Raw genomic sequence first — 13,858 nt, forward strand, 5'->3', positions numbered from 1 at the left:
ATATCCGTTATGCCTGCATTAAGTATAATAAAATGACCACCGATGTTTATCCGGCTTCAGCACATCGGGTGATAATATCAGTAAAATTGAGCTAATCTTCTCAGGCAGACCACCCAACTCAGTTGCTAGAACCAATTAAATGTAATAACCAAGGAGCATTATTTACAAAAGCCTTTGGAATACAAAGTAGTTAGGAATTTGGCTGGGGATATTAAACTCAGTCATTCTAAATGAACAAGAAATACTCTTTACTGAATCTAGAAAAAGTTTGTTTAATTAAAACTCAGTCTTGATAGTTGTACCAATACAAAATTGGATATTTTAAAATTTTCAAATATGTAGATCTATTTCAAGGATCAGGTGTAAACAAACTTCCATGGTAACCAAATATGTGTGTGCTTCAAAGAGTTATCCTTACCATGTACAATTGAATAGTGAATCACTAAAACAATGATTTAGTAGGATTTTCAAAGACTTCTATTTACAATGCATGACAGAATGGAAAACCAGTAGAACAATGATTTAGTAAGATTTTCAAAGAGTTCTATTTACAATGCAGGACAGAATGGAAAATCACTAGAACAATGATTTAGTAGGATTTTCAAAGACTTCTATTTACAATGCATGACAGAATGGAAAATCAATAGAACAATGATTTAGCAGGACTTTCAAAGAGTTCTATTTACAATGCAGGACAGAATGGAAAATCACTAGAAGAATGATTTAGTAGGATTTTCAAAGAGTTCTATTTACAATGCATGACATAATGGAAAATCACTAGAAGAATGATTTAGTAGGATTTTCAAAGAGTTCTATTTACAATGCATGACAGAATGGAAAATCACTTGAACAATGATTTAGTAAGATTTTCAAAGAGTTCTATTTACAATGCAATTACAGGATGGAAAATCACTAGAACAATGATTTAGTAAGATTTTCAAAGAGTTCTATTTACAATGCAATTACAGGATGGAAAATCACTAATGTTTTATGTAGTAACAGAAATATTTTAAAATTATAGACCTATGAGAAGAAGAAACAATGAATATTATTCCAACAGAGTTATAACAAATATCACCATTAATAAATACACTTGGTAATTATCTAATAATTACAATAACAAATTTTAACAACAGACTCTATGACTTCAAAAACGATTGAATAGGAAATTTGTTAAAATATATGAGTGCCGTACCAGAAAACTGATCAAAATGAACAAATTACCAGACAACAGACAGACGGACACAAGTTAAACAACCTGTACAACATTTATGGTGGGGCGTACAACTTGAACAACATTCAGCGTTGGGCATATGAGATAATTTTCAGTCAGCTTACCATTTCACTAAGAAGTTCCTCACTGACAGAGGCGTTCTGTTTCTTGGAAAACTTCAGGTGCATTGGAATACCATAATCTGACTTAATCGGCTGTGAAAGGAACATGAAATGATTACATGAGAAAATCGACAAACATCTATATGCCCTAGCCAAGGAGAAGCAATTAAATGGCAAAGGTCAAGGTCAAAGAGGTGCCATAATGACACAAAGTAAAAATCCCTGACCAAGACTTTGTTACTATAAAGCCTCATACCAAATATGGTTTAAATTCATCATGTCTTCTAAAAGTTGAGCAAAACTAAAATTGAACTGTGATGTTCAAAGGCAAAAATATGCATAACACTCAAATTCTGTCAGAAATTATGAAATTCCAACCTAAACATTGCCTTTATATTTTAACATCAAAAGTCAATTAAGAATTCCATACATTTTGTTGCAAATTGGCAAAGATAATACTTGGTCTAGTTCTTCTTAAAGTAAAATCTCATACCAAATTTGGTTTCAATATATGAATGCCTTCAAAATTTATTGACAGAAGCAAAATTAAACAGAAAAATATATAAATCAAGCCAGGGCCAGAATTCTACATTTTTACCAGGAAAGGCTAAAGGATTTTAACTCCATAACTTTGGCTACAAACTGGGAAAATTGATCTTCAAAAGTTACTGAGCAGATGCAAATTTGTGACAGACATGAAAAATGCAAAATAAACATAACTTTGCAATTTCATGACCCCTGACCTTCATCTTCAGTCTACCATAAACTCAGCAGGGACTGGCCCTTCCTCAAATGTAATACAACAATTAAGTTGATAAAAACTAGGCTTGAGAAAGTTAATGAAAATTGACTTATTGTGTGAAATCCAAAATATCAATTTTAGCTTCTGTGACACTGATATTTGACCTCTGGGCTCAAGAATCAAGTTCATATGCTCAAGTGCAAACTATATATGCAGCTTGATGAACAATGGATGCAGTTTACTTGACTTATCCAGCAAAACCACAAAAATTAACATCAGCTCCAGTGCCCATGACCTTTCAACTCGGCCTAGAAACCAAAATGGACCTTTCTCTGTACATATGTAATCAACCATGTGTACTCAGCCTAAAAAGTGATGAAGTGGGATAAAAATTTGACCAAGAAAATTTATTATGCAGGAAGGAAAATGATAAGGTGAATCCCTTAATTTAACAACATTCTGGCAAATTTTCATGTAAGAATGACTGCAAATTTTCATGTAATAATGACTGCAAATTTTATGTACATGAGAGAAATACATTAATGGCACAGCAAATCTAAAACAAGTAAACTTATTTTTAGACATTCAAGACACTAAAATTTGGCCTATTTTCAATTAAATTAAAACTTAATATGATGCTCAAAAAAACAATGAAATAAATTATACAGGTGTGTCCATGTCATAAATAGATTTTTAAAAGTCCTTTTTAAACTGTATCAGAGCTTAACTGAGATGGCCTACATTATAACAATAGCTACATCAATAAGGATCAAGGCAGGCTTTACTGTATATAATACATATTATGTACAAAATTCCCTTACCTCAATTGGTGGCATGACCATGTACATCTGTAATGTGGATTCCGTTTTGTTATTTGATTGGTTGTATGGGGCTGAAATTTTGAAATTAAAATTATTATGCATGATATTGGTGACATCATGTTAGATCATACCATATTAGCAAATACCATACAAACACATACCTTATTAGCACATACCATATTAATACATACAATATTAGCACATACCATATTAATACATACAATATTAGCACACATCATATTAATACATACAATATTAGCACACATCATATTAATACATACAATATTAGCATATACCATATTAATACATACAATATTAGCACATACCATATTAATACATACAATATTATCACATACCATATTAATACATAGAATATTAGCACATACCATATTAATACATAGAATATTAGCACATACCATATTAATACATACCTTATTAGCACATACCATATTAATACATACAATATTAGCACATACCATATTAATACATACCTTATTAGCACATACCATATTAATACATACAATATTAGCACATACCATGTTAATACATACAATATTAGCACATACCACACTAGTACATACCATTCAAGCACATACCATTTTGGAACAAGCACATACCCAACTAGTTTATATCACATTAGCACATACCATACCAGCATATACTACACTAGTAAAATCCATACTAGCTCATACTATACTAGTACATACAATATTAGCACATACCACACTAGTACATACCATTCAAGCACATACCATTTTAGAACAAGCACATATCAAACTAGTTCATATCACACTGGCACATACCATACTAGCATATACTACACTAGTACAAACCATACTAGTATGTACCATATTAGCACATACCATATTAATACATACAATATTAATACATACCTCTGAAGCACATACCATATTATAACATACACACTAGCACATACCATACTAATACAATATTAGGGCACTTACCACACAAGTACATACCATATTAGAAACCACACTAGCACATACCATATTAGTACATATCATATTAATACATACAACACTAGGACCTACACATATATTATTAGTACATTCATTACAGTACCGACCTGTGACTTGCATAAACACTTATCTATTTCATGAGAGCAGTCTATGATCTTCAGTCTGTGCAAATTTGATGAATTTTTTAAACTCATTCAGCTACATATTATATTATATGGGCAATTATTGACTGGGTACAGAGTTATTATTTTATGGGCAATTAGTGACTGGGTTACAAATCTATTATTTTATGGGCAATTAGTGACCAGGTACAGAGCTATTTTTTTATGGGCAATTAGTGACTGAGTACAGATCTGGTGTTCTATGGGCAATTAGTGACCGGGTACAGGTCTATTACTTGATGGCCAATTAGTGACCAGGTACAGATCTATTATTTTAAAGGCAATTAGTGACAGGGTACAGATCTATTATTTTATGGTCAATAATTAGTGACCAGGTGCAGGTCTATTAATTGATGGTGAATTAATGACCAGGTACAGATCTATTATTTTCTGGGCAATTAGTGACAGGGTACAGATCTATTATTTTATGGGCAATTAGTGACCAGATACAGATCTTGTATTTTATGGGCAATTAGTGACTGGGTACAGATCTGTTATTTATGGGCAATTTAGTGACAGGGTACGGATCTAATATTTTATGGGCAATTAGTGACAGGTTACAGATCTATTATTTTATGGGCAATTAGTGACCAAGTACAGATCTATTGTTTTATGGGCAATTAGTGACCAGGTACAAGTCTATTACTTGATGGTCAATTAGTGACAGGCTACATATCTAGTATTGTATGGGCAATTAGTGACCAGGTAGAGATCTATTATTTTATGGGCAATCAGTGACAGATCATTTTTGTTACCATACTCTTCATGTAACAATATTTATTTTGAGGGAAAAAATATTCAACTAAGACCAGTGCAAGAAAAATCTTGAATAAACCTATACATTGTTATAGTAATTGTATATTGCCTGGATCCTTACCTACACATTGTTATAATAATTGTGTACTGCCTGGATCCTTACACATACATTGTTATAGTCATTATTTATTGCCTGGATCCTTACCTATACATTGTTATAGTAATTGTGTATTGCCTGCATCCTTACCTATACATTGTTTAAGTAACTGTGTATTTCCTGGATCCTTACCTATACATTGTTCTAGTAACTGTGTATTTCCTGGATCCTTACCTATACATTGTTTTAGTTACTGTGTATTTCCTGGATCCTTACCTATACATTGTTATAGTAACTGTGTATTGCCTGGATCCTTACCTATACATTGTTATAGTAATTATGCATTGCCTGGATCCTTACCTATACAATGTTATAGTATTTGTGTATTGCCTGGATCCTTACATATACATTGTTTTAGTAATTGTGTATTGCCTGGATCCTTACCTATACAATGTTAGAGTATTTGTGTATTGCCTGGATCCTTACATATACATTGTTTTAGTAACTGTGTATTGCCTGGACCTGACCATACATTGTTTTTGTAAATGTTCATGACATTGACCATTACATATACAATGTACATATAACTGAGTATTGCTTGGACCCGTAGCTAAACAATGCTATAGTATTTGTACAAAGCTTCAACCTTTACACAGACATTGTTCCAGGAATTGTTCATTACCTGGACCTTTACCTATACTTTGTTTTAGGAATCGTGCATTGCCTGAACCTTTACCTATACATTGTTTCAGTAAATGTGCATTGCCTCTTTACTTATCCACCACTCTCCTGATAAATCATGCACTGATAACTCATGCCATGATAACTCGCAAACCCACGTAAATTAAAAAAAATTATCCCTATTTCTTAAAACTTTAAGAACATTGTGACCAAACTTGGTAACTGAAACGTTGATATATCGCTCATTTTATAGTCAAAAATGGGAGATAGGACCATGAAATTTTAATCAACATTTTGAAATGATCAACTTTTAATAAGAAGTCATATAAGTGGTTACATTTTCTTTCCAGACGAAATTCTTAGTACACCATAATTAAAAATACTGGAGGAAATTTTGATCAATCAAAATGTTCCTTACACGTAGTATAGGCAGTACATTTTTACTTAAATACCAATTAAGTGAAATTGGTGTTTTAATTCTATCTTTTAGTTCCTCTTAAGTGTAATCATCATAAATGCAGTGTGTTTTTAAATGTAAAATGTGGCAACCTACCGTAACAGCTATGTCTGCAAGCATTTCTCCGAGAACCTAATTACTGGTAAGTGCCTTGTTTTGATAACAGACTTGTGGAAGTATTTGCTGTAGTGTTGCACTGAATTAAAAGCTGGCTGCCTTTGTATTATCATGTCAATTATGTCTTTTGAATCAAATCAAGGAGGTGGATTAAAGGAAAAGTTAAAAGGCATGCAAATCCTGTAAACATAAAATCTAGCATCCCCGGTTGTTTGTTGGGTGCACTCACTTCATGGATCAATCGAATGCTGTTAAAAATATTATTGTGTATGTAACATAAATGACCTTAAACTAACCAACTCATTCATAACTGTGAATAAAGATAGCAAGGCAACCAAGATAAAAGAATACTTTGCAAAATAAAGAGCATGGTTTCACGGATATGAACAATTGTGGGCAAGCGAGTTTCAGAGAATTCCTAAACTGGCACTAAGAGATATCCTCAAGGATGATAAGTTTCACTATTACTTCCAATGAAATCATGACATCAATAATATACTACTTGAACAAATCAAAAATTTGAAAAAAAGGAATCTTGTTTGGTGGTGTATCAACAGTCAATCTAGTTCCCTGCTAACAGTTTCCCAATTTGGCAGGATACTACTGAATGCCACTCCGGGAACCAGACTTACCAACAAAAGCAAAAAGTAGTGATGTGATACACAGATGTTTTCACGTACACATGATGGTTGTTCAAACCAGTTGGAATGATCTTTTACATGTTAGATATTTTGAAAATAATTGTTATCTATACAGAATAATTAAAAACTTAAACAGAAAAAGTGTTATTAATAATTATTATGGACATGATTGTAAAACAAGGATTCAGTCATTAAACAGCCAAGTCCCCTAACTTCGCCCCTCACGTTTTTCTCCATGTTTAAGCAGACTTTTTTCAATTTTTGGAGGTCCCTTGGTAAATTGCACCCTTGCTTATAGTGTCATCAATGTTTGTGGACCCTGTTGTGCACAAGTTATCAAGGGAGAGGTGTACGTTGTTTTAGGAACTGTGCATTGCCTAGACCTTTAAATGTACATTGTTTTAGGAACTGTGCTTTGCCTGGGACTTTACCTGTACATTGTTTTAGGAATTGTGCTTTGCCTGGGACTTTACCTATACATTGTTTTTGGAACTGTGCTTTGCCTGGACCTTTACCTGTACATTGTTTAAGGAACTGTGCTTTGCCTGGGACTTTACCTGTACATTGTTTTAGGAATTGTGCTTTGCCTGGACCTTTACATTGTTTTAGGAACTGTGCTTTGCCTGGGACTTTACCTGTACATTGTTTTAGGAACTGTGCTTTGCCTGGACCTTTACCTGTACAGTAATACCTCAAACATTCGCGAGGTTAGGTTCCAGAACCAGTCGCGGATCAGGAGGAATCGCGAATGTTTGGTACGAGTCACTAAAAATGCTAATAAATGCTTATTTCTAGAGTTTAAACCCTAAATATGACCCAAATCATGCTCCCAAAGCACTTTAATTTCATTTAAAAGTTAGCTTAATACATTACCCTTAAAAAGAGAAATAAATGGTTGACGTAAAAATAGAGTACAGAATCGCCTAATGGGTATTTGCCACACTAGCACATTTACAATACGGTACATGTATACTAATATTACCCCTATACTAATTCATTGGCTGCCGTTTTCTTTTGCACTCACAGTAAGGTAAAACCAAGTAACGAATGGGACTGTAAACTTAATGACTGACGTTTTCTTTGTCATTGTCAGGAAGCTAAACTAGGTAAACTTCATATGTCACAGAAGTCATATAACAAAGGTACAATTCAATAAAATAAAGAAAACATGTACGTAGAGGGTACCAATGAAAATTTCACGAATCCATGAATTCGCGAATCCAGAAACGCGAATGCACGAGGTATTACTGTACATTGTGTTAGGAATTGTGCTTTTTCTGGACCTTTACCTGTACATTGTTTTAGGAATTGTGCTTTGCCTGGACCTTTACCTATGTAAAAATATCAATTTGTATTAAGAGAAAAACTTTAAATCTTGAGACTTCACTATGAATGAGGAGTACAGGTCATAGAAAGCAAATCAGACACAAATCCAAAATTTTACAAGACATATAATAAATCGGCTAAATAAGTCAATACTGAAAAAAAGGAACTCATTTGTGTCTACAACAGAAGCAATCAAAACAAATTTTCATTTAGAATCATATGTCAGAAATCTGAATCAAGACAATTTTTTTTTGAATTATATTTATTTAAGAAAAACACCAAAGAATTTTATATTTAACTCAAATATGGCAAAATCTAGGGATTCAGAAGAAAACTTATTAAAAACTGTATTCCAAAGTTAATTTTATTTTATTCAAAAACTTTATTCCCAAGTTAATTTTATAGAGTCTTATTGAAAACTGAATGTCCCTAGTTATTTCTTTGTAAAGTTATTAAAAACTGTAATCTCAATGTTATGGAATCTTATTAAAAAGTGTACTCCCAAGTTAATTTTATCGGATCTTATTAAATCAGTATTCCCAAGTTAATTCTATGGAATCTTATCAAAAACTGTATTCCCAAGTTAATTTTATGGAATCTTATCAAAAACTGTATTCCCAAGTTAATTTTATTGGATCTTATTAAAAATCATTACCATGTTAATGTTAAGGAATGTCAGAGTACTATTATTATCAACTTCTTTACTGAAAAACCAAATTAAGTTTTACATATGTACAACTCACTGTGCTCATAAGCGAAACTAAGTACAAAAATATAAGCAATGACCTTTGGCTTGACCCAAAGATAAAGCAGCACAATTTTGTGACTTCTGTTATAACAGTACTAACATGTTGATGGTCAGATCTGTACCAGTTTCATTCAGGACCAACTGCATCCTGTTAGAGGTGTTTTAGTAAAATCTCACTGTCAGAAGGGGATTTTAACTTGGCAGCCATATTGGAGGTTAGATCATCTCTTGGCAGCCATACTGGAAGTTAGATCATCTCTTGGCAGCCATATTGGAGGTTAGATCATCTCTTGGCAGCCATACTGGAAGTTAGATCTTCTCTTGGCAGCCATATTGGAGGTTAGACCATATCTTGGCAGCCATACTGGAAGTTAGATCATCTACTGGCAGCCATATTGGAGGTTAGACCATATCTTGGCAGCCAAACTGGAAGTTAGATCATCTCTTGGCAGCCATATTGGAGGTTAGACCATATCTTGGCAGCCAAACTGGAAGTTAGATCATCTCTTGGCAGCCATACTGGAGGTTAGATCACCACTGCCATAGGAAATGACAAACTACTACAGCCAGAATTGCTATAAGGCAATCCAATTGTCAATAAAATAATCCTATCAGATGTAGCAGTCAGTATGAAATTTTCATGATAACACCATAGTGATCATATTGGGAGCTCATGCCAGCACCATTTCTATTCAGGACCAATTACATACCATATGAAGCCTTGTAGTAAAATTCCTGTGTCAATATGATCAACATTTCTGAAGAAGAAACAAGAAGATTTTAAACTGGCTACCATGTTGGATTTCAGACTGGCACCATTTTCATTTCAGATTGTTTACAAGTCATAGGAGTTTATTTGGCAGCCAGTCTAGGCTGATTCCAAAGTAGGAGTTGATGTTAAATTGGCACCATGTTCATTTAGGAACATCAAACAGTGTCATAATTAGTCTTTTAGTGAAGAAAAAAACCCATGTCAATATGACCATCCATTTAGAAGTAGTTTGAGCAAAGATTTTCATGACGGCCTCCATGGCAGACATATTGGATTTAAAACTTCTATCATTTTCACTCCAGACTATCTGCAAGTCATAAGAAATGTTTTAGCGTGAACCCTTTGATGATAATCATACATTCAGAAGTACTGATAACAAGATTTTCAAGATGGCTACTATGATAGCCTTGTTGACTGTTGGCATATTTTTGATTTAGGGAAATCAACAAGTCATACAATTCACTGAAAATTCCAATTTGATATAGCTCATGAGAAGTAACAACAAGATTTTCAAGATGGCAGCAGTGCTGTATGTCTGAGAACCACTATGTTAATTTAGGACTGGATGACATTGTATGAGATGTTTCATAACCTTTCTCTAGGTAGATTAGAAGCTTAATTGATAAGGAAATTTTTATTGCTAATAGACAATGGACAGATGGATGCCAAAGAAACATGATCACACACAATCTTCTGGACTTGAACCAGTAGAAACAAACAAATTGTCATTTGTCTTCCAAGGTGAGTGATGTTACAAATTAAATATCAAAATGTATAACTATAACTCTTCTAATTTTAGTAATGTAATGCAATTTTATAATTTTATGTAAATCTAAAGAAAAATTTGATTGAAAAAAAATGAATCTGGAACAATTTCAATCTAATTTATATTCTAAATCATATCTTATTTACTGTTCTATTTCCAAATCAAACTGCATTAATCTTTTCAGTATTTATACTAAGTCCAGAAAATTTTGAAAGCTGATATAAAAAATATCTAATGTTGATGTGAATGATTTTTGTACAGGATGAGTGACCCGTCTTCAGCACACTGATATTACCATTATGCTCAGATGTACGTCATATCCAGCAAACAACATATACCATGGCATGCCACTGCATAATGCAGCAGCACATCAGGGTCTCCACTGTTTCTAGAGCCGATTATTCATAAGAAACAGTGTAAAGCCAGATCTGCTAGTGCAATATGCAATGGAATATCAGGGTCTACGTTATGAGTGAGTGTGGTTCCATGCAATGGAATATCAGGGTCTATGTTATGATATATCTATATAAGGGAGTAATGTAGCATTACTCCAAGCACTGGACTAAGGAGAATTACTCTAAAGACTATATACTTATAAATATATATATTTTATTACGAGGATGTATATTAAGATCCCTATGGTTGACGAATGTAAGGACATTAATTACCACTAATAGTACTAGGACTATTCCAACCTTACCGCTAAACAAGCATATCAATAATTCGCTCCATATTGGGTTTCTGCTTGGTATCGAACCTAGGACCTCTGAATGTGAGATAAGACAACTATCGCCTGCCTGCACGTTCCAGCACCCATACTACCACGGCCACCTCCACATCACCAAAAAATGATGTTTCGGTTGCCGTTCATATACGGTACTAGAAACAGTGTAAAGCCAGATCTGCTAGTGCAATATGCAATGGAATATCAGGGTCTATGTTATGAGTGAGTGTGGTTCCATGCAATGGAATATCAGGGTCTACGTTATGAGTGAGTGTGGTTCCATGCAATGGAATATCAGGGTCTATGTTATGATATATCTATATAAGGGAGTAATGTAGCATTACTTCAAGCACTGGCCTAAGGAGAATTACTCTAAAGACTATATACTTATAAATATATATATTTTATTACGAGGATGTATATTAAGATCCCTATGGTTGACGAATGTAAGGACATTAATTACCACTAATAGTACTAGGACTATTCCAACCTTACCGCTAAACAAGCACATCAATAATTCGCTCCATATTGCGTTTCTGCTTGGTATCGAACCTAGGACCTCTGAATGCGAGATAAGACATCTATCGCCTGCCTGCACGTTCCAGCACCCATACTACCATGGCCACCTCCACATCACCAAAAAATGATGTTTCGGTTGCCATTCATATACGGTACTAGAACGTGCAGACACTCTCGAAACTTTAGATATATATATCATATGTCCTAAGATACCTTGGCACTGGCAAAGTTAGGTTATATCTATATAAGGGAGTAATGTAGCATTACTCCAAGCACTGGACTAAGGAGAATTACTCTAAAGACTATATACTTATAAATATATATATTTTATTACGAGGATGTATATTAAGATCCCTATGGTTGACGAATGTAAGGACATTAATTACCACTAATAGTACTAGGACTATTCCAACCTTACCGCTAAACAAGCATATCAATAATTCGCTCCATATTGGGTTTCTGCTTGGTATCGAACCTAGGACCTCTGAATGCAAGATAAGACAACTATCGCCTGCCTGCACGTTCCAGCACCCATACTACCACGGCCACCTCCACATCACCAAAAAATGATGTTTCGGTTGCCGTTCATATACGGTACTAGAAACAGTGTAAAGCCAGATCTGCTAGTGCAATATGCAATGGAATATCAGGGTCTATGTTATGAGTGAGTGTGGTTCCATGCAATGGAATATCAGGGTCTATGTTATGAGTGAGTGTGGTTCCATGCAATGGAATATCAGGGTCTACATTATGAGTGAGTGTGGTTCCATGCAATGGAATATCAGGGTCTACATTATGAATGAGTGTGGTTCCATGCAATGGAATATCAAGGTCTACATTATGAGTGAGTGTGGTTCCATTAGCACACTGGGACATGAACGTATTTGGGGATTTTTTATTATCATCTGAGTTGTGATTTCTGCACATTTTATAAAAATGGCTCTGATGTTTTAGCATGGCTGCAAAACCCCATAAATGGGAGAGAGTATCTGCACAGTTGCCGTGAACCTCATCTGTCAAGATTATTGTATCTGCACCATTCACACGTAATGTAATTTACATCAAGTTAATTGCATGGCTGACATTTAGCTGATCTACAAAATATATTTATTTTTACAACTGATTATCATCAATTCTGTTGAAACTTTTACAGTCCTTCACCTCCAGTACAAATACAAATCAATACTGAGTGAATCTTATGGTTAAAATTTCCAGTGTTGTTACCTGTTTGATGAACGATTGATTCAAGCCAAACAGATTTTTCTTTAAAAGTGTACTGAGAATTTGAAGGCAGAATGTCAACTATTTGCATTTGCACAGTAAATCGAGTTATCATAACACAGCATTTGCACAGTCAATCGAGCTATCATAACACGGCATTTGCAGAGTCAGTTGAGGTATCATAACTCTTTCTTAATTCAAGATAAGAAAGCGTACACTAATGTTTTATTTTTAAATTTCTTTGGTCCCGGTCAATCAAAATAGACATGGGTAACAGTATATGGTCCATCTGAAAGGAGTGTTAAATGTATAGACATACTGCAATATCCAAACTATCAAGAATATTGCAGGGAGCAATGTGATATTTGTTTGCATCAGATCAGGTGAATGGGATCCAAAAGATAAAGACAAGACATTGCTATTCATGGTCTTTTCTAAAGACAAGACATTGCTATTCATGGTCCTTATTAAAGACAAGACATTGCTATTCGTGGTCCTTTCTAAAGACAAGACATTACTATTCATGGTCCTTTCTAAAGACAAGACATTAATATTCATGGTGCATTCTAAAGACAAGACATTGATGTTCATGGTCCTTTCTAAAGACAAGACATTGCTATTCATGGTCTTTTCTAAAGACAAGACATTGCTATTCATGGTCCTTACTAAAGATGAGACATTGCTATTCGTGGTCCTTTCTAAAGACAAGACATTGCTATTCATGGTCCTTACTAAAGACAAGACATTGCTATTCATGGTCCTTTCTAAAGACAAGACATTGCTATTCATGGTCCTTTCTAAAGACATGACATTGCTATTCATGGCCCTTTCTAAAGACAAGACATTGCTATTTGTGGTCCTTACTAAAGACAAGACATTGTTATTCATGGTCCTTTCTAAAAACAAGACATTGTTATTCATGGTCTTTTCTAAAGATATTGCTCTTCATGGTCCTTTCTAAAGACAAGACATTGCTATTCATGGTCCTTTCTAA

The 13,858-nt window shown here is 34.1% G+C and overlaps 1 protein-coding gene across 2 annotated transcripts in view; it reads right to left on the minus strand.

The window, feature by feature from the left end:
* The window catches only part of LOC149790590 (MPN domain-containing protein-like), an 82,186-nt gene that overhangs the window by 20,281 nt on the left and 48,047 nt on the right, over positions 1–13,858 (minus strand). For both annotated transcript variants that reach the window (XM_089972684.1, XM_089972683.1), the window contains exons 12-13: positions 2,899–2,969; positions 1,339–1,428 (exon numbers count right to left, since the gene is read on the minus strand). In XM_089972684.1, coding sequence (XP_089828810.1) covers positions 1,339–1,428; positions 2,899–2,969 — 161 coding nt within the window. The remainder of the gene's footprint in view (positions 1–1,338; positions 1,429–2,898; positions 2,970–13,858) is intronic.

The sequence above is a fragment of the Sinohyriopsis cumingii genome, chromosome 10 (genome assembly GCF_028554795.1).
Source record: "Sinohyriopsis cumingii isolate HCF-2022 chromosome 10, ASM2855479v2, whole genome shotgun sequence".
Lineage (NCBI taxonomy): Eukaryota > Metazoa > Mollusca > Bivalvia > Unionida > Unionidae > Sinohyriopsis > Sinohyriopsis cumingii.